General features: G+C 43.0%; 3 protein-coding genes across 3 annotated transcripts in view; 2 read left to right on the plus strand and 1 right to left on the minus strand.

The window, feature by feature from the left end:
- The window catches only part of FAM96A (family with sequence similarity 96 member A), a 24,586-nt gene extending 16,444 nt beyond the window's left edge, over nucleotides 1-8,142 (minus strand). Inside the window, exons 1-2 of the mRNA XM_003784408.3 lie at nucleotides 7,950-8,142; nucleotides 3,272-3,440 (exon numbers count right to left, since the gene is read on the minus strand). Of these exons, the coding sequence (XP_003784456.1) occupies nucleotides 3,272-3,440; nucleotides 7,950-8,073 (293 nt within the window). The 5' untranslated portion in view covers nucleotides 8,074-8,142. The remainder of the gene's footprint in view (nucleotides 1-3,271; nucleotides 3,441-7,949) is intronic.
- LOC100946474 (replication protein A 14 kDa subunit) lies at nucleotides 521-993 on the plus strand. Its single transcript, XM_003784410.3, has one exon. The coding sequence runs from the start codon at nucleotides 555-557 to the stop codon at nucleotides 918-920; it is 366 nt and encodes a 121-aa protein (XP_003784458.1). The 5' UTR covers nucleotides 521-554; the 3' UTR covers nucleotides 921-993.
- Nucleotides 8,143-10,954: 2,812 nt separating the features above from the next.
- Nucleotides 10,955-18,519, plus strand: part of SNX1 (sorting nexin 1) — a 58,662-nt gene continuing 51,097 nt past the window's right edge. The window contains exon 1 of the mRNA XM_003784411.2: nucleotides 10,955-11,120. Coding sequence (XP_003784459.1) covers nucleotides 10,962-11,120 — 159 coding nt within the window. The 5' untranslated portion in view covers nucleotides 10,955-10,961. The remainder of the gene's footprint in view (nucleotides 11,121-18,519) is intronic.

Raw genomic sequence — 18,519 nt, forward strand, 5'->3', positions numbered from 1 at the left:
TGGCTCAGCGCCTATAGCTCAAGTGGCTAAGGCGCCAGCCATATACACCAGAGCTGGCGGGTTTGAATCCAGCCCGGGCCCACCAAACAACAATGACAACTACAACCAAAATATAGCTGGGTGTTGTGGTGGGCGCCTGTAGTCCCAGCTACTTGGGAGGCTGAGGCAAGAGAATCGCTTAAGCCCAAGAGTTGAAGGTTGCTGTGAGCTGTGATGCCACAGCACTCTACCCAGGGCAACAGCTTGAAGCTCTGTCTCAAAAAAGAAAAAAAAATAGAAAAACTAGCCAGGCATTGTGGGCGGTACCTGTAGTCCCACCTACCTGAGAGGCTGAGGCAAAACAATCACTTGAGACCAAGAGTTTGAGGTTGCTGTGAGCTACGATGACACCAGGGCACTCTACCCATAGTGACAGAATGAGACTCTGTCTCAAAACAACAACAACAAGAGTATAAACTTTTTAATAAGGATTTGCCAACATATACCAAGAGGCTTGAAAATATTTATACCGCCTGCGTCTGTTTCCCGCCTGCATAGGTTTTGCTGCCGCGATCATGGCGGACTTAACGGATTTGCCCAAGTCGCGAATCAACGCCAGCATGCTCGCTGAGTTCATCGACCAGCCAGTCTGCTTCTTAGGGAGGCTAGAAAAGATTCATCCCTCTGGAAAAATGTTCATTCTTTCAGATGGAGAAGGGAAAAATGGAACCATTGAGTTGATGGAGCCCCTTGATGAAGAAATCTCTGGAATTGTGGAAGTGGTTGGAAGAGTAACAGCCAAGGCAACCATTATGTGTTCATCTTATATCCACTTTAAAGAAGATGTCTCTCCTTTTGATCTTGGACTTTACAATGAAGCCGTGAAAATTATCCATGAGTTCCCTCAATATTTTCCTTTAGCAGCTGTGCAGCATGATTGATCATGATGACTTTTGTTCTGATTGCAAATTAGGTTTAATTGAAGATTAAAGGGAGTCCCCTTTTGTTTGAGGGTGAGATTTCTGTTGCTTCCTAATATTTAATTTGCTCATTTCAAAATATTACTTACCTAACCTTAGGTAATTCAATCTACAGTTTTCAATGGCAGTATATTGACAGTTTTCACCTAAGTCCTCTCATAAAGAGGACGTCTTCAAAATATGGTCAGATTAGACGCAAGAACAAAGCAGTTGTTTTGAGTTTAGGTTTATATTTTATGAATAAAAATTAAAATGGTGCAAAAAAAAAAAAAAAAGAAAAAAAGAAAATATTTATACCACCAGACCTAAGAATTTCACTTATAGGAATTTAAACTGAGGCAATAACAAGATACATTAAATTATAGTAGAATCTCCATCGCCACCACTTCCCTACATTGACCACCTCCTTAAGTTGTCCTAATTTTCCTAGACCAAACATGCACCACATGTACATATTAGTGGTGTAGGCTTAGTTCCTTATGTTGACCACCTCTGTATGCTGACCAGTTTGTTACAGTACTTTGGGTGGTAAACTTATAGAAGTTCTACTCTATTTATGTATAAAGTCATTCATTACAATATTATTCATAATTGCAAAGGCTATAAACAGTCTAAACGGTTATAAAAATTATGATATAGCAATGTTTAGCACATAACCTATGTAACTATATAGTTAAAGAATATTTAATGAGAAATTTAAAAAACCTTCATATCTTTCATACTATTCCCTAACCCTTACAACTCTGATCTGTAGATACTTTCATTATTCCCATTTTACAGATAAGGAAACTAAGGCTCAGGAAGTTTAAATAACTTACCCAAGCCAAATGGCAGAGCTGACAGAGCTGGGATTTCAGCCTGGAGCATACATTTTTTTATGACAACTGATTTTTATTTTTTTCTTTATGCTTTCATAGAATTTCAAAATTATTGCCAAAAACATATTACTTTTACAATTTAAATAAAAATTTCTATAGGCCCTTGGAATCTTTATTTAAGAACTCTTCTTAGATGTCCAAATATTTTCAGACACGCCCCCCATATCAGTATAGTAGTAACATAGGAAATCACCTGATGTTTTCTGTCTCTTTAAAACTTCTCCCACTCTTTTCAAAAACTAAAACCTGCATCCCTGACTAGGGGTGTGAGGGGCAAGGAAGTGTTTTCTGTTCTTTGCACTACAGAAGATGGGCCTAGGCGGCTGGCACCTGGCTGAGGGGCAAGGTGCAAGCTGCAGGTAGGTCTCCCAGGTGGTCACGGCACAGTTTTCTCTTGGCAGAGATGAGATATTAACTATAGTTAAATGACAATAGGATATTTTAAAAGCTTTAGGTTTTCCTAGCACTCTGGGAGGCCCAAGGAGGTGGAATGCCTGAGCTCATGAGTTCAAAATCAGCCTAAGCCAGAGGCAGAGGCAGACCTCATCTCTAAAAAATATAGCCTGGCATTGTGGCGAGCACCTTAGTCCCAGATGCTTGAGAGGCTGAGGCAAGAGAATAGCTTTAAGCCCAAGAGTTTGAGGTTGCTGTGAGCTGTGACACCACAGCACTTTACTGAGGGCAGCAAAGTGAGACTCTGTCTCAAAAAAAAAAAAAAAAAACTCTAGATTTCTGCTTATGTGCAAGAAAAATCCATATTTTGAAGATAAACAGCCTGTCATTTTTCTTCCTTTGCCTGCAAAGTGAAACATTTCCTTTCCTTGTTTTCAAAAACCACCTGTTCTTGTTTTTGTTTCAGCCTCAAGAACAAGTACCAAACTTTCAGTAACATAGTGGCAGTTCATTCAATGACTGTTGGTTCAGAAATTGTCCAATGACAAATAATCACTATGCATTCAAATAAAGCTGTCCCTAGAAATGGAATTTTATTTATTTTTTATCTTTGTGAGACAGAGTTCTACTTTGTCACCCTTGGGAGAGTGCCATGGTGTCTTAGCTCACGGCAACCTCAAACTCTTGGGCTTAAGTGATTCTCCTGCCTCAGCCTCCCAAGTAGCTGGGACTACAGGGGCCCACCACAATACCTGGCTATTTTTAGAGGCAGCATCTTGCTCTGGCTCAGGCTGGTCTTGATCCTGTGAGCTCAGGCAATCCACCCACCTTGGTCTCCCAGAGTGCTAGGGTTACAGGCAGGAGCCACCATGCCTGGCCTTTGTTTGCTTTTTCAATAGATCATATGTTCCCATGATATGAAAAGTCTCCCTCCCACTCTGTTTCCATCTGCCCAGTTTCTACCAACTCTATTAACCCCTCATATCCATCATAGCTAATAAGAATGATTTAGGATTTACAAGCATGTGTATATATAAAAACTTACCAATAAGAGTCGCCAAAGAGCAATGAGGTACTGTTGGCGTAAACTTGATAATAACCAGATAGTCTTCTTCATTTATCTCCTGAACTTCCACACAACTTTCCGTTACCACTTCCAGTTCTTCTAGAGTATTGGGCTTTTCTGGGTCCCGGATAGTTCGAATCAAATCTAAAGGATCACCAGAGACAAGATATCCTATTAAAACATGAATATTTTAAATCAGGATGATTTTGCCAGTCCCAGTCTAAGCACTGGCTTCTTTCAAGTGTAAGCAAATGTTATGGCAACTCCCACATTTCTGATAGAAATTTTTACTACTGGTTTCCTTTTGCAAAAACTGTTTTCTGGCTCGGCGCCAGTGGCTCAAGCGGCTAAGGCGCCAGCCACATACACCTAAGGTGGCGGGTTCAAATCCCCAGCCCAGGCCGCCAAACAACGATGATGGCTGCAACCAAAAAATGGCCGGGCGTTGTGGCGGGCGCCTGTAGTCCCAGCTACTTGGGAGGCTGAGGCAGGAGACTCGCTTGAGCCCAGGAGTTGGAGGTTGCTGTGAGCTGTGATGCCATGGCACTCTACCCAGGGGGATAGCTTGAGGCTCCGTCTAAAAAAAAAAAAAAAGAAAGAAAAAAAAACTGTTTTCTTAGATTATTATCAGACCATATCCAACACACTGCAGAGAACATAAAAAGAATGTACAGTATCATGGAAGCTCAACAGGAAGAAATACTTTTAGCTTGGAAGAATGTAGCATCAGGTTTTACAGAAGTAAAATCTGAATCAAGTCTTTAAAAAAGCGTAACATGATTCAGTGCCTGTGGCTCAAGTGGCTAAGGCGCTGGCCATATACACCTAAGGTGGCAGGTTCAAATCCAGCCTGGCCCACCAAACAACAATGACGGCTACAACCAAAAAATAGCCAGGCATTGTGGGGGGCGCCTGTGGTCCCAGCTACTTGGGAGGCTGAGGCAGGAGACTTGCTTGAACCCAAGAGTTGGAGGTTGCTGTGAGCTGTGATGCCTCGGCACTCTGCCCAGGGGGACAGCTTGAGGCTCTGTCTCAAAAAAAAAAAAAAAAAAGGTAATATTTCAGAATTTGATATTTTAGGTGATAAATAGTAAAGAGCAAGAAGCTTAGTTTGCCTGGAACCCTGATTAAGTGAAGAAAAGTAGTAGGATATAAGGTGAAGTCCTGAAGAGATTTTAAACAAGAGGACCTGGACAGCATTGCCACCAGCTGCTAGCAGACTAAAGAGCAGAGCCAGTGATAGCAGCCGAAAAAGCTGGACCTGGAATAGTGCCTGGGAGAACAGTGACAGAATGAAAAAAACAGAAAAAAGAAATTTGGGTGGGGCCTGGGGCAAATAACTTCAATTTCATAAATAATAATTTTGAAGTGCTTAAGGGACAACATGACAGAACTTTCTAGCAAACACTCAACTGAGAGCTTTGGTGCTCTCTTAAACCCTATGCCCATGGGTTATTAAAGACATGGGATTCACTAGACTTTGGGTTAATTATCAGGAACGCTTTAAAATGCTAAAAACTTATGCCTGGGCCCTACCCCTAGAGATTCTGATTTAATTAGAGTCTGCCTGGCCATTGAGAGTTTTAAAAATTCCTCAGGTTGTTCTTAGGTGTAACCCAGTTTGATGATCCCTGGTGTAAAGGCAAAAAAAAACCCAGATACATCCATGGAAAGCACCTAAGTCAGGGATCAGAATGGGAAGGAAAAATGAGTAGAATTAGACAAGGGAAGAGGAAGTGGTTAACAAAATTAAATGCTGCAGAACAATTCAGGCCGATGAGAGCTAAAACAGATTTTTAATTTGTTACTCACAAGGTCAGCTATAAGAAAGCAGTTTCAGTAGAGAGGGCAAGGGCTGAAGCCAGCTTGCAGAAGGGGAAGCGAGCGAGACCTGAAAATAGACATTTTCAGGGCCTAGAAGAGGAAGGCCTCGAAGAGGAAGGGAGGAAAAGACAGAGCTGAATAAGGAAGCTACAACAGCAACAGGGACAAGGGAAACTTCAGTATGTTTTATAGCCCAAGGAGAAGAGAGATTGAAAATATAAAGTGGAAGGAGAGGAGACTGGCAAAATAAGAAGGGAATGGGACTCAGGACGGGGGAGCCTGGGTAGGCCTTGGAGAGAACAAGATTTCCTTCTTACTGAGGCTGGATAAAAAAATGAAGAAAAGGAGAACAGTAAAAATGGTGTGGTAGAAAGAAGTAGAATTTTATGTACAATGGGCTTGATGTGCTCAAGCCCGAGGTTTTGTTCTATTATTTACAGCACCCCTGTAATCAGAAGTGTAGCTGAGAAAAATAAAATCAGACTCTACTTTCTCCCTAGCTAGCTTCTGGGCTTGTCCCTTGATTAGAAACAGAATTTGAAAACATAAGAGGATAAAGCTTCTCCTTCACAGAATTGTGTTATCGTGGGACTTAGAGAAACAGGTTTTTGGGTTTTTTTTTTTCCCACCTCCCACTCCCCAAACAGGGTTTTCTGAAAAGGAATTTTATGTGTTTCATCCTAGGTCTTCTCCCTGTAAGGCTCAGTGGGGGAATTATACGAACTGTATTATACTCTTTATATGCGTGTAAGCACTGAAATTAAATCTCACCCCTTATTAAATTTCTCTAGCTTTCTAGTTTTAGATTTGAAAGGTTTGAATTTCTTTAGAAAGAAAGCAATGTTACTCTTCTCACACTACTCCCTTCACTAAAATCCTTCTATAGCTCTGCACTAATATTAAAATCCTTCATTTATACTTAAAAGCTGCTCAGTGCCTATAGCTCAACCAGCTAAGGCGCCAGCCACGTACACCTAAGGTGGCGGGTTCGAATCCAGCCCGGACCTGCCAAACAACAATGACGGCTGCAACCAAAAAATTAGCCAGGCGTTGTGGTGGGCGCCTGTGGTCCCAGCTACTTGGGAGGCGGAGGCAGGAACTCGCTTGAGCCCAGGAGTTGGAGGTTGCTGTGAGCTGTAATGCCAAGGCACCCTACCCAGGGGGACAGCTTGAGGCTCTGTCTCTAAATAAATAAATAAATAAATAAAAGCTTTAGTATCAAATTTCATCCTACTACCTAAAACAATGTTCAGCCACACCTCCATGCTTAAACACAAACTTTATCCTGTAGCCCCATCTATCTGTCATTTCCTATGCTACTTTGTCACCTCCAGACTTCCCTTCTAGCTTTCTCTTAGTATGCCCTCTGACCTTGTACATAGCCAGTTCCTGATTATTCCTTGAGGCCTGAGTCTGGTGACTCCTCTTTAAAATCGTCTAGATCGGCTCGGCGCCTATAGCTCAACCGGCTAAGGCGCCAGCCACATACACCTAAGGTGGCGGGTTCGAATCCCCTGCCCGGACCCGCCAAACAACAATGACGGCTGCAACCAAAAAATAGCCGGGCGTTGTAGCGGGCGCCTGTGGTCCCAGCTACTTGGGAGGCTGAGGCAGGAGACTCGCTGGAGCCCAGGAGTTGGAGGTTGCTGTGAGCTGTAATGCCACGGCACTCTGCCCAGGGGGATAGCTTGAGGCCCTGTCTCAAAAAAAAAAAAAAAATCGTCTAGATCTCCCCAGAGAGACAGGTATCTCTCCTTTCTCTGAATTTTTATATCTACTATTCAGAATCATCTCTCTTCCAAAGTTGTATCCCAGTGTCCTAATGGCCCTAGATGCTATAGATAGAGATCTTACAGGACAGGAATTATGTCTATCCACTTTGTGGATACCATTACACTGGTAATTATGTGTATCATCTGGTTGGGGCTGGCTAGGGAAGTCTTGTCTCTACCAAAAGAGGTAAACTAGATTAGCTCCCAGGGTGTTTCCCATCTCTGGTTTCCTTCTCCTGGTCTGTAATCCTTACTTGAATTATATTTGTATTCCATAGAGAGCTCTCTCAACATTACATCCAGTCTTTTTAGTTTTCAAAAACAACATAACATTTAAAAAGAGAGTCATAAGACAATTGTGAAATGGTGGAAAGTGCATTAATTTTGGAATCAGAAGATACAGGCTTTGGTTTTTGCTCTTTTTCTTACTGGCAGTATGACCTCCAGGTAGCTGGCAGTTGTTTAACCCTTCCAAGCTTGTTTTATCATCTGTACAATGAAGGTGGTCCCAAAGGTTAAATAGAGAATAGTTAATATAGAGAAAAGAATATATGTGCATATATACATATGTACATATATATATATACTTTTTTTTTTTACTTGGGGCCTTGCTACAAAAAGTCCTCTTCTCTTAGACGCCTCTGCCTATTGACTTTGCTCCAGAAGAGAGTGGCTATGACCCTAGGCCAGTCCCCAATTCTGTCACCCAGAAGTGCCCTCAGCAGTTAACAGGAGCTAAAGGAGGAAGAAGGCTCAAGTAGTGCAATCAAGCTAGCTTTGCTTCCTAAGCAAGCACCCTAGACCTGTGCTCTGCCTACAAGTCTTGGGATGGCCGCTAAGGCGTGGGGCAAAGCCCGGTTTGCCTCAGATTTACGAAGAGCCCAGGTCCTAGACGGAGCCACACTCCCCCAGGAACATTGGACCCTAAGATAACGCTCCAGACGAGATCCAGCAAATGTCCAGGTCTCCACTTCCAGCCCTCATGTGAGGCTCTCTCATTCCCTCCCCGCGCCTCCACTTAACAACGCCAAATGCTGCATGGGGTAAAATTAATTACCATAAATCTCTAGCGCTTTTTCTTCCATGATCCGGGGCTGCCGGGCAGCTCCCCGCTCAGAAAAGCCCGAGAGCCACAGGACTCTGCTCAGCGTCCAGGAGAGCAGCCCAGACACCCGCTCCATCCTCACGCTCCGCCATCCCTGGCGACTGTCCCACCCGCGCCACCGTCTCTCAGCAGCCGGTCTCGAGATTTACCAACTTCCTGGGGTTCAAATAGGACAAGGCAAGCCTAGAGGTTGAAGGGAGCAGAGACTAGGAGGGACCGGACAGAAAAAGGCAGAGCACCTACGGAAGAAAGCAGCAAGAACTACAAGTCCCAGCGTGCTTTGCTCGGTTTCGGCGGGACAGTAACAATCCCGTGGCCCGCGAGGCGCATTGCGTGCCGGGATGTATGGGACTCTTTCTTTGTAAGGTGACGAACTGCATTCTGGGCTTTGTAGTCTCCACCGGGGAGAAGGGGTTGTAACGGTCTATTAACCACCACTGATCAGCGCCCATGATAAACTAAAGATGAATCCCGAAGAGGTAGGGGAAAAGAGGTCTTGGTTTCTAGTACTGGAGGAGGGTTCTAGCACAGATGTTCTTTACAGTTATTTCTCCTGGATAGCTGCTTCCAGCCAAAATCTTTATTTTCTAATCGGTCCAAAAGTGGGTTTCCATTGTGGTGAAGAGTTGTCTTAGGAAGCCAATAAGGCAGTTAGGCCTGGCTAGGGAGGCAGTTTTGGTTTTTCTCTCATCTGGGAGTCAGTCCAGCAAAATTTCCCACTACGGAGTGAATATTTCTGCCAGTAGTCTTTTTTTTCTTTCTTTCTTTTTTTTTGAGACAGAGCCTCAAGCTGTCCCCTAGGTAAAGTGCTGTGGCATCACACTCACAGCAACCTCCAACTCCTGGGCTCAAGCGAGTCTCCTGCCTCAGCCTCCCAAGTAGCTGGGACTACAGGCGCCTGCCACAACGCCTGGCTATTTTTTGGTTGCAGCCATCATTGTTGTTTGGCCGGCCGGGGCTGGGGATTCGAACCCGCCAACTTAGGTGTATGTGGCTGGCGCCTTAGCCACTTGAGCCACAGGCGCCGAGCCTCTGCCAGTAGTCTTAAAAGTTAACTTAGAACAAGAGAACTTTCCCTGTCCAATAGAAACATAATGGAGATCGCCATCTAAAAAGTATATTTTAAGTAAACTCTCTGATGTTCATGACTGTGATGCCAGTAATAAGGTCGATGATGTTATTTTAACCATCTATCCCCCCAGTCAAATCGTGAAGATTATTTGGACACTTAATTTGCCATACATGATCTGTAGGCGCATAGGATACAGAGATAGGACATAGTCCACGGCCTTCAAACATCTCACATACCTGTAACAGAGCTAATCCCTGATGTTACGGAATTTGAAATTATAACCAAACTAAACCTTTTGTCAAAGCTGCTGACAAGTTTCATCTCTATTGAAAGAAAGGCAGGATTATCTTGTAGAATTATCCCATGGTAACATACCCATTTATCTTTAAACTCCAGTCTTAGGAACCAGGCACGGTGGCTCATGCCTGGTGTAATTCCAGCACTCTGGGAGACTGAGGCAGGTGGATTGCCCTGTGCTCATGACTTCGAGACCTCATCTCTAAAAATTGCCGGGCTTTGTGGTGGGCACCTGTAGTCCCAGCTACTTAGGAGGCTGAGGCAAGAGAATCACTTGAGCCCAAGAGTTTAAGGCTGCTGTGAGCTGTGATGCCATGGCACTTTACCAGGGGCAACAAAGTGAGACTCTGTCTCAAAAAACTGTAATAATAATAAAATAAATTCCACTCTTGTTTGTCTAGTTGATTCAGGCTTTTGACTCACCAATTAGGGAACAGTTTAGGTCCCAGGAAATTTTTATTTGGATTTAATAATTTCCCTGCCATTTATTCCACTACCTTACTCCATACCAATTGAAAGGATAATCCTAACTTCTTTCCAATCAAATTTAGGACCCTGAGGTCTCACTTCCTCTTTAAAGCCTCCTGACTTCTCCAAGCAGAACTGATGATCTCTTTCACTGTGCTCCATAGCACTGAACATGAGGAATTGGTTTTTGTTTCTTTGTTTTTGAGACAAGGTCTTGCTCTATTGCCCAGGCTAAAGTGCAGTGACATCATCTTAGCTCATTGCCACCCCAAACTTCTTAAGGGCTTAATCATACTTCTGCCCCTGCTACTCCCATAGGTGGGACTACAGGCACTTGCCACCAGGCCTGGCTAATTTTTGTATTTTTTCATAGAGACAGGATCTCTGTTGTTGTTCAGGCTGGTCTTAAACTCCTCACCTCAAGTGATCCTCCAGCCTGGGTCTCCCAAAGTACTAGGATGATAGGCATGAGCCACTACGCCTGGCCTGAACAAGATAAATTGTTGATTTACCTGCCTGTCTCTCTCATTAAATTATAAGCACCTCGTGGGCCAGTAGCCTCTTTATTTCTGTAACTCAAACGCATAGCAAGGTGCCAAGCACACAGTAAATAAATGGTCGATATATATTTCTTGAATGAATTAACTGAATGCCGTCCAGGGAATAAGAGGCGAAACTTTCTTGCGGTCTGTTCAGAGACCTCAATCAAAAATATTTATCGAATCTCTGAAGACACTATGTTTGGCATGGGTGGGTGGTGGGTGTGGCGTGTAGAGGTTTCAAACATTTTTAGCCACAGACTCCTTTATTCATACGAAATCTTATTAGAAGCCTATGAGATAAAGCTATCCAGAGCACAAAGGGTCCTAAGAACTTGAGCTGACCGTAGGTCCTCCTTTTCTGCTTCTCCATCTCACCCCGGTTAACATCTCGTCCTGATACAGGGCTCGAATTTACTGAGCGGCACCGAGGCCCGCTGCCGCCCCGCCCTCTGCGTTTAGGCCCCGCCCCTCGAGTCCCGCGGGTCTGTTGCAGCCCTCCCACCCCTCGCTGGGTTGGAACGCTTTGCTCGCGGCGCTATCTCTCTATAAAGTTGTTGTTGCGGCTTCCGCCGCGGGTGGAGGAAAATGGCGTCGGGTGGTGGTGGCTGTAGCGCTTCGGAGAGGCTTCCTCCGCCTTTCCCTGGCCTGGAGCCGGAGTCCGAGGGGGCGGCCGGGGGGTCAGAACCCGAGGCTGGGGACAGCGACACTGAGGGGGAGGACATTTTCACCGGCGCCGCTGCAGCAGTGAGTTCACACCCTTTGGGACAGCTGTCGAGAGGGTACCCCAAAAGGAAAAAGAGGCTAAGCGAGGGTTGGGAGGCTGGGCCGAGTGGGCCGGTGAGATCTTATCGGTGTCTGGAGTGTGGGCTTGGTGTCCCTGAATGAGCTCGGAGCGGTAGGGCCTGACGTCCTGGCACTGGGACGGGAAGAGTGAGGGGTGTGGTGGCTCAGCCGCCAACGTCCCTAACAGCCAAAGGCTGCGGTGCCTGTCCTTTGGCCCTGCCGTATAGTGACCCTACAGATTCACAGGGTTTTGCTGGTCGTGTTCTGCCTAGGATGATTTAATAGGTGAAAAATAGGGGAATGGGGCGCACACCTTCCTATCCTCCGCCTTGCTGCCTCTACGATGAATAACGATGAATAACGTTATCTGGACTAGACCAGGGTAGGGACCCGTCCCCAAGTCCTTTCCCTAGCTCAGCCCTTACAGTGATTACCAACAACCCTTTTTTGGATCTTAGTTTACAAAAGTTAGGTTGACTCCTCTGATCTCTAGGAAAATTGGGGCAGAAGCCGTTGAGCTAAGTCCCTGTGAGAAGAATCACTGCATAGACAAGAAAACTCGGTCCTTTTTCAAGGGGTGAAGTAAAGTGCCCAAATACTTCATTGGGACCAAATCTATACATGGGAGAAGGAAGTGGCATTTCCCATAATAAATACCTGGATTTGTAATAAGAGTTATGTATTGGAAAAAACTAATCTTTATATGTGGAATGAGGAAATCAGTAGTCAGTTACAGAACCAGTAGATATGTTTTGGGCTGTATTATGAGAATATTTACTCATATCACTTGGTACAGTTTGTTCCAGGCTGCAAAATTATTCAATGCTGGGTTTCTGAATTTGTCTTTCTATCGTGGATAATGCTTCTCTTTGTAGCTACTCAGTACATTCTGACTAAATAAACAGCTTTATATGCTTTATGCAGCATGTGTCTAGAGAAGTTTGAGGCTTGCTTCATTTGTGTCAGGAAAATTTTCCCTGTATTTAGGAATTGAGTCCATAATCTCATCTCATAAAGTGCTTTGAGTATGCTACTGTAACTCAGACTGTCTAATGAAGATGGTTATTCTGAGAAAAAACTATTCTTGGTGCTAATTTAGTTTTTCTGTAGCTCATTTAAAGTGTATCTTTATTCTTTTAGTATTCTCTCACATGGCATAGAGAACAGCTACCCTTGGTTACTGCTGGTATCATAAATATTCAGACTGGGTTTCTGAAATAGAAACTTAGGCACTGAAAGTGATTGGTCACATAGGCAAATGTTGATTTTTTGCTCCAGAAATGAACCTGGAAGAGTGAGGAGTTGTTTTCTAGAGTCCTCAAGAGTTCAGGAGGCTGCAATTTGATTGATCTCACCAGGTTACTTTATAGTTATCAATACCTCTTGCAGTACTGTTAAAATCCTTTGCCTAATTTCTAGCTTGGGAGAAGTGGAGTCAGAATGACCTTGTTCTGCCACAGAAAGCATAATTATTTTTATATAGATTTGTACTATGGAAATTGAGTTGCTAAGGAAACTAAAATGCCACCTGTAAGCCATTTTTTGAGCTGCCTGCTGACGTTAATATTCAGGAGGCCAAGGCCCCAAGATTCCTCACAACTGAGGCTGTCAAACAGCAATTAAATACAAATTCCAATAAATGCTTTAGTTGTGAGACAGAAAAGATAGGGAAATGCAGCACTTGTGTATGTTCAAGAACAAGATAGAAGGAAAAAGTAATTAAGAATGTGTCTTTGAAATGTGATTTAAATGCAGACTATGCTGCTTGCTGGTTTCAGCTTGGACAAGGTACTTAATTACTCTGTACACTTTCTTTACCTGTAATATGTGAATAACAATAGTATTTACCTCGACCACTGTTGTGAATGTTAAATTAAAATACCTGTTAAGCACTAAGAATGTTTTTCCCACTTATTATAATAAACATTCAAAGAATGCTGGGTGTGGGCGGCACCTGTGGCTCAGTGGGTAGGGCACTGGCCCCATATACCAAAGGTGGCAGGTTTGAGCCCAGCCCCAGCAATGCAACAACAACAAAAAAGCCAGGCATTGTGGTGGTCGCCTGTAGTCCCAGCTAATGGAGGCTGAGGCAAGAGAATGGCCTAAACCCAGGAGTTGGCGGTTGCTGTGAGCTGTGTGACTCCACAGCACTCTACTGCAGGTGATAAAGTGAGACTGTCTCAAAAAAAAAAAATGCTGGGTGTGCTGGCTCACGCCTGTAATCGTAGCACTCTGGTCGGAGGCCAGGGCCAGAGTATCACTTGAATTTAGGAGTTCAAGACCAGCCTGAACAAGAGCAAGAGACCCCATCTCTACTAAAAATAGAAAAATTAGTAGGGTGCAGTGGCTCACGCCCATAATCCTAGCACTCTGGAAGGCCAAGGCAGGTGGATTGCCTGAGCTCACAGGTTCGCGACTAACCTAAGCAAGAGTGAGACCCCTGTCTCTTAAAAAAAGTAGCTGGGCATTGTGGTGGGCACTTGTAATCCCAGCTATTTGGGTCCAAGAGCTTGAGGTTGTCATGAGCTATGACGCCATGGCACTTTACCAAGGGTGACAAAGTGAGACTCTGTCTCAAAAAAATAAATAAAAAGGCTGGGCGCAGTGACTAACGCCTGTAATCCTAGCACTCTGGGAGACTGAGGTGCATGGATTGCTTGAGCTTATGAGTTCAAGACCAACCTGAGCAAAAGCGAGACCCTCATCTCTACTAAAAATACAAAAAACTGAGGCAAGAGGATCTCTTGAGCCCAAGAATTGGAGGTTGCTGTGAGCTATGATGCCATGGTACTCTACCCAGGGTGACAGCTTGAGACTCTCTCAAAAAAGAAAATAAATAAATAAATAAATAAATAAAAATAGAAAAATTAGGCTCAGCACCCATCGCCTAGTGGTTAGGGCACTGGCCACATACACTGGGGGTAGGGGGTTCGAACCTGCCCTGGGCCTGCTAGACAACAGTGACAACTACAATAGAAAAATAGCTGGACATTGTGGCAGAGCACCTGTAGTCCCAGCTACTCAGGAGGCTGAAGCAAGAGAATCATTTAAGCCCAAGAGTTTGAAGTTGCTGTGATCAGTGATGCCGGCGCACTCTACCCAGGGCAACGTAATGAGACTCTGTCTCCAAAAAAAAAAAAAAATAGAAAAATTAGTTGGGTGTCATTGTATAAGTGCCTGTAATTCCAGGTACTGAGGAGGCTGAGGCAGAAGGATCACTTGAATGCAGGAGTTTGAGGTTGTGTGAGCTAGGCTAATACCACTACACTCTAGCCTGGGCAACAGAGTGAGACTCTGTCTCAAAAAAAAAAACAAAACTTATTTTTTTGAAGGCTTGAGCTATATTTGTTGGTGAGCATATTGTAAACTGGAATTACTTTAAGAATTTAAAAACAAGGCCATAGTAGTGGCTCATGCCTATAATCCCAGCACTCTGGGAGGCCAAGATGGGTGGATTGTTTGAACTCAAGAGTTCAAGATCATCCTGTAGCTGGGAGGCTGAGAAAAGAGGATTACTTGAGACCAAGAGTTTGAGGTTACTGTGAACTGTGATGCCATGGCACTGTACCCAGGGCAGCAAAGTGGAACTCTGTCTCAAAAGGGGGGGGCAGCACCTGTGGCTCAGTGGGTAGGGCGCTAGCCCCATATACTGAGGGTGGCGGGTTCGAACCTGGTCCCGGCCAAGCTGCAACAAAAAAATAGCCAGGCGTTGTGGTGGGTACCTGTAGTCCCAGCTACTTGGGAGGTTGAGGCAAGAGAATCGCCTAAGCCCAAGAGCTGGAGGTTGCTGTGAGCTGTGACACCACAGCACTCTACTGATGGCAACAAAGTGAGATTCTGTCTCTTAAAAAAAGGGGGGGGACTTTAAAACCCACAAAATATAATAATAGGTTAGAAAAGTTAATTAACCCTAAAAATGGGTAATACCCACATGTAGTTTTTTTTTTTTAACTTTTTTTTTTTGGCCTGCACTGGGTTTGAACCCGCCACCTCAAGCATATGGGGCCGGTGCCCTACCCTTTTGGGCCATAGGCGCCTCCTATCCACATGTAGTTTCTTAAAATTAAAACTAACTAGTAATAAGATTGCTTTGATTAGCTAAAAGCCATTAAAATAGGCACTTACTGATTTTAATAGCATTTTATTGATTTAAGTTAATCTTCATGCTGTGTTTGTTGCATCTTTCAGACAGAGAGGGGTCTTGAAGAATTGAAAAGCTGGAGCATGTAAAATTTAAAACTAATTTATGGTATTGGAGTAATTTCCTGTACATTGATACAACAGCTGCTGCTGTTAATCATCCCATCTGCTTTCTTTTACAGCCCAAGAGGCTTTGTTAATGCAGTAATAGAAATGTGATTTGATTTATAATTGAAAGACAGCCTATGGTATGCATTTCAGAATTTATAAACCAGTTACTTGAGTAGGAGAGACTGAAGTTAAAAGAATTAGTAAAATAAATCTGAAGTCATTGCTTTAAGACTGAAAACCAGCTTGTAGAAATTCCAATTCTCATCTACCTTTCTTGTGGACTGATAAATAAAAAGATCTAAAACTCATTAATTATATTATCTACATCTTTGATGTAGATCAAATTAAATTCAGATATGTATTATTTTAGGTAAAACTTTCTTAGTTTTGGGATAGTATTCATTTTTTTCTTAATAAAACAAGAGATTGAATTGGAGATGGCAGATTGAATTCATCTGCCTCTTTTGACTCTTAAAATTATACTGTTAAAAAAAAAGACCACAACTGACATACAAATTTTTACACTTCCTTTGTAAACTTCTAAACCTGAATGATTAGAATTGAAGCAAATTCCTTCATTTCCTTTCTCAAGAGTTCTTATACGCTCATCTTTCTTTACCAGTATGCCAGGACTACAATTAGATTTACCCTCTATATAAAAGGGAAGGGTTTTCTCACGCTGAGAGAAAGGAAGAAAACATATGATATCCTAAGCTCAAATTTTGTCCAAATGTGGCAACTTCTCCTGCTAATGCTATATCAGATAATTAGAATTTTCTTGAAACTTGAAATCCTAGTGATTAGAGAAAAAAATCAAATAGAATAAGGAATAACAAGGGAGTTAAAAAATCATATGTCGAATAATTATTCTTTGATAAGTCAAGAATTTATGTCTGCTGGTGTAGAAGATTAATGAACAATATAACTTTTATTAGTATTCAAAAGTCTTGTTTAGTAATTTTATAGACTATAGAGAATTATATAAATGTAAGTTATATATTAGCATTTAGACAAGAAAGGCTTGGCGGTGGCTCACGCCTGTAATTTTAGCACTCTGGGAGGCTGAGGCAGGTGAATTGCCTGAGCTCAGGAGTTCAAGACCAGCCTAAGCAAGAGTGAGACCCCATCTCTAAAAATGGCCAGGTGTTGTGGTGGGCATTTGTAGTCTAAGCCACTCAGGAAGCTGAGGAAAGAGGATCACTTGAGCACAAGAGTTTGAAGTTGCTGTGAGCTAAGACACCCATGGCCCTCTACCAAGGGCGACAAAGTGAGACTTTGTCTCAAAAAAAAAAAAAGACAGGAAAGGAAAGGACATGGTTTTTTTAGAATCTGGCCCTAAATCTGTAATCAATGTAAAATGTTCTAGGTGAGAGCAGCAAATGTGTGTTTTCCAAAAATTGTGATAAAAAAGAAAAATTCATAGGGCAGTGCCTGTCAAAAGGAATAGGGTGCTGGCCCCATATGCCGGAGGTGGTGGATTCAAACCCAGCCCAGGCCTAAAACTGCCAAAAAAAAAAAAAAAATACATAATAGGCTGGATATGGTGACTCACACCTGTAATCTCAACACTTTGGGAGGCTAATAGAAAGATTACTTGAGGTTAGGAGTTTGAAACCAGCCTGGACAACATAGTGAGACCCCATCTCTACAAAAATTTTCTTTTTTTTTTTTGAGACATAGTCTTATTGTGTCACCCTTGGTAGAGTGCTATGGCTTCACAGCTCACAGCAATCTCAAACTCTTGGGCTCAAGCAATTCTTTTGCCTCAGCTTCCTGAATAGATGGAACTATAGGCACCCGCCACAATGCCCAGCTATCTACAAAAATTTTAAATTGGATAGATGTGGTGACATGCATCTGTAGTCCGAGCTATTCAGGAGGATAAGGCTACACTGAGCTGTGATCAGCCACTGCACTCCACGTGGGCAACAGAGGGAGACCTTGTCTCTAAAAAAAACTCACCAAAATTTACCCTCTTAATCAGTTTTAAGTTACAGTTCAGTAGTGTTAAGTCTATGAGTAATCACATTGTTATGAAACAGAGCTCCAGAATTTTTTCATCTTGCAAATCTGAAACTTTCTACCCATTAAATAATACCATAGCTCCTGTTTTTACTCTGCTCCCCAGCTTCTGGTAATGACCATTCTAACATTCTGTTTCTGTGAATTTCACTACTTTAGATACCTCATATAATTGCTTCTCGGCCTTTTGGCTAAGATCAAGTATAGATACCTCATATAAATAAAATCATGAGGTATTTATACTTCTGGCTTATTTTACTTAGCATAAGGTTCATCCATGTTGTATGTGATAAGATTTCCTTTTTAAGGCTATGTAATATTCTATGTATACTATATACCACATTTTGTTTATTCATCTGCCAGAGGACATTTGGGTTGTTTTTACTTCTTGAGTATTATAAATAGCACTTCTATGAACAGTACTCTTCAAGACCTTTTTTTTTGGAGACAGAGTCTCATTATGTCGCTCTCCATAGAGTGCTGTGCCATCACAGCTCACAGCAACCACAAACTCTTGGGCTCAAGTGATTCTCTTGCCTCAGCCTCCCAAGTGCCTAGGACTACATGTGCCCACCACAAAGCCCAGCTATTTTTTTGCAGTTGTCATTATTGTTTGGCAAGCCCAGGCTGGGTTTGAACCTGCCAACTTCAGTGTATGTGGCTGGCACTGTAACCACTGTGCTACAGGCACTGATCCAAGACCATGCTTTTAATTCTTTTACATGTACACCCAGAAGTGAGATTCCCAGATCATGTGGTAGTTCTATTTTCAATTATTTGAAAACACTCCATCATACTACTTTTTGTAGAGGTTGTGCCATTTTACAATACCATCTTAGCACTTTTTTTTTTTTGAGACAGAGTCTCACTATGTTGCCCTCAGTAGAGTTCCATTCTTCACAACTCACAGCAATCTCAAACTCTTGGGCTTAAGAGATTCTCTTGTCTCAGACTCCCAAGTAGCTGGGACTACAGGCGCCCACCACAACTCCCAACTATTTTTTGGTTGTAGTTGTCATTGTTGTTTGGCAGGCCCAGGCTGGATTCGAACCCACCAATTCTGGTGTATGTGGCTGGTGCCCTAGCC

The sequence above is a fragment of the Otolemur garnettii genome, unplaced genomic scaffold, assembly GCF_000181295.1.
Source record: "Otolemur garnettii isolate 467f Iridium unplaced genomic scaffold, OtoGar3 scaffold00011, whole genome shotgun sequence".
In the NCBI taxonomy this organism is placed as follows: Eukaryota; Metazoa; Chordata; class Mammalia; order Primates; family Galagidae; genus Otolemur; species Otolemur garnettii.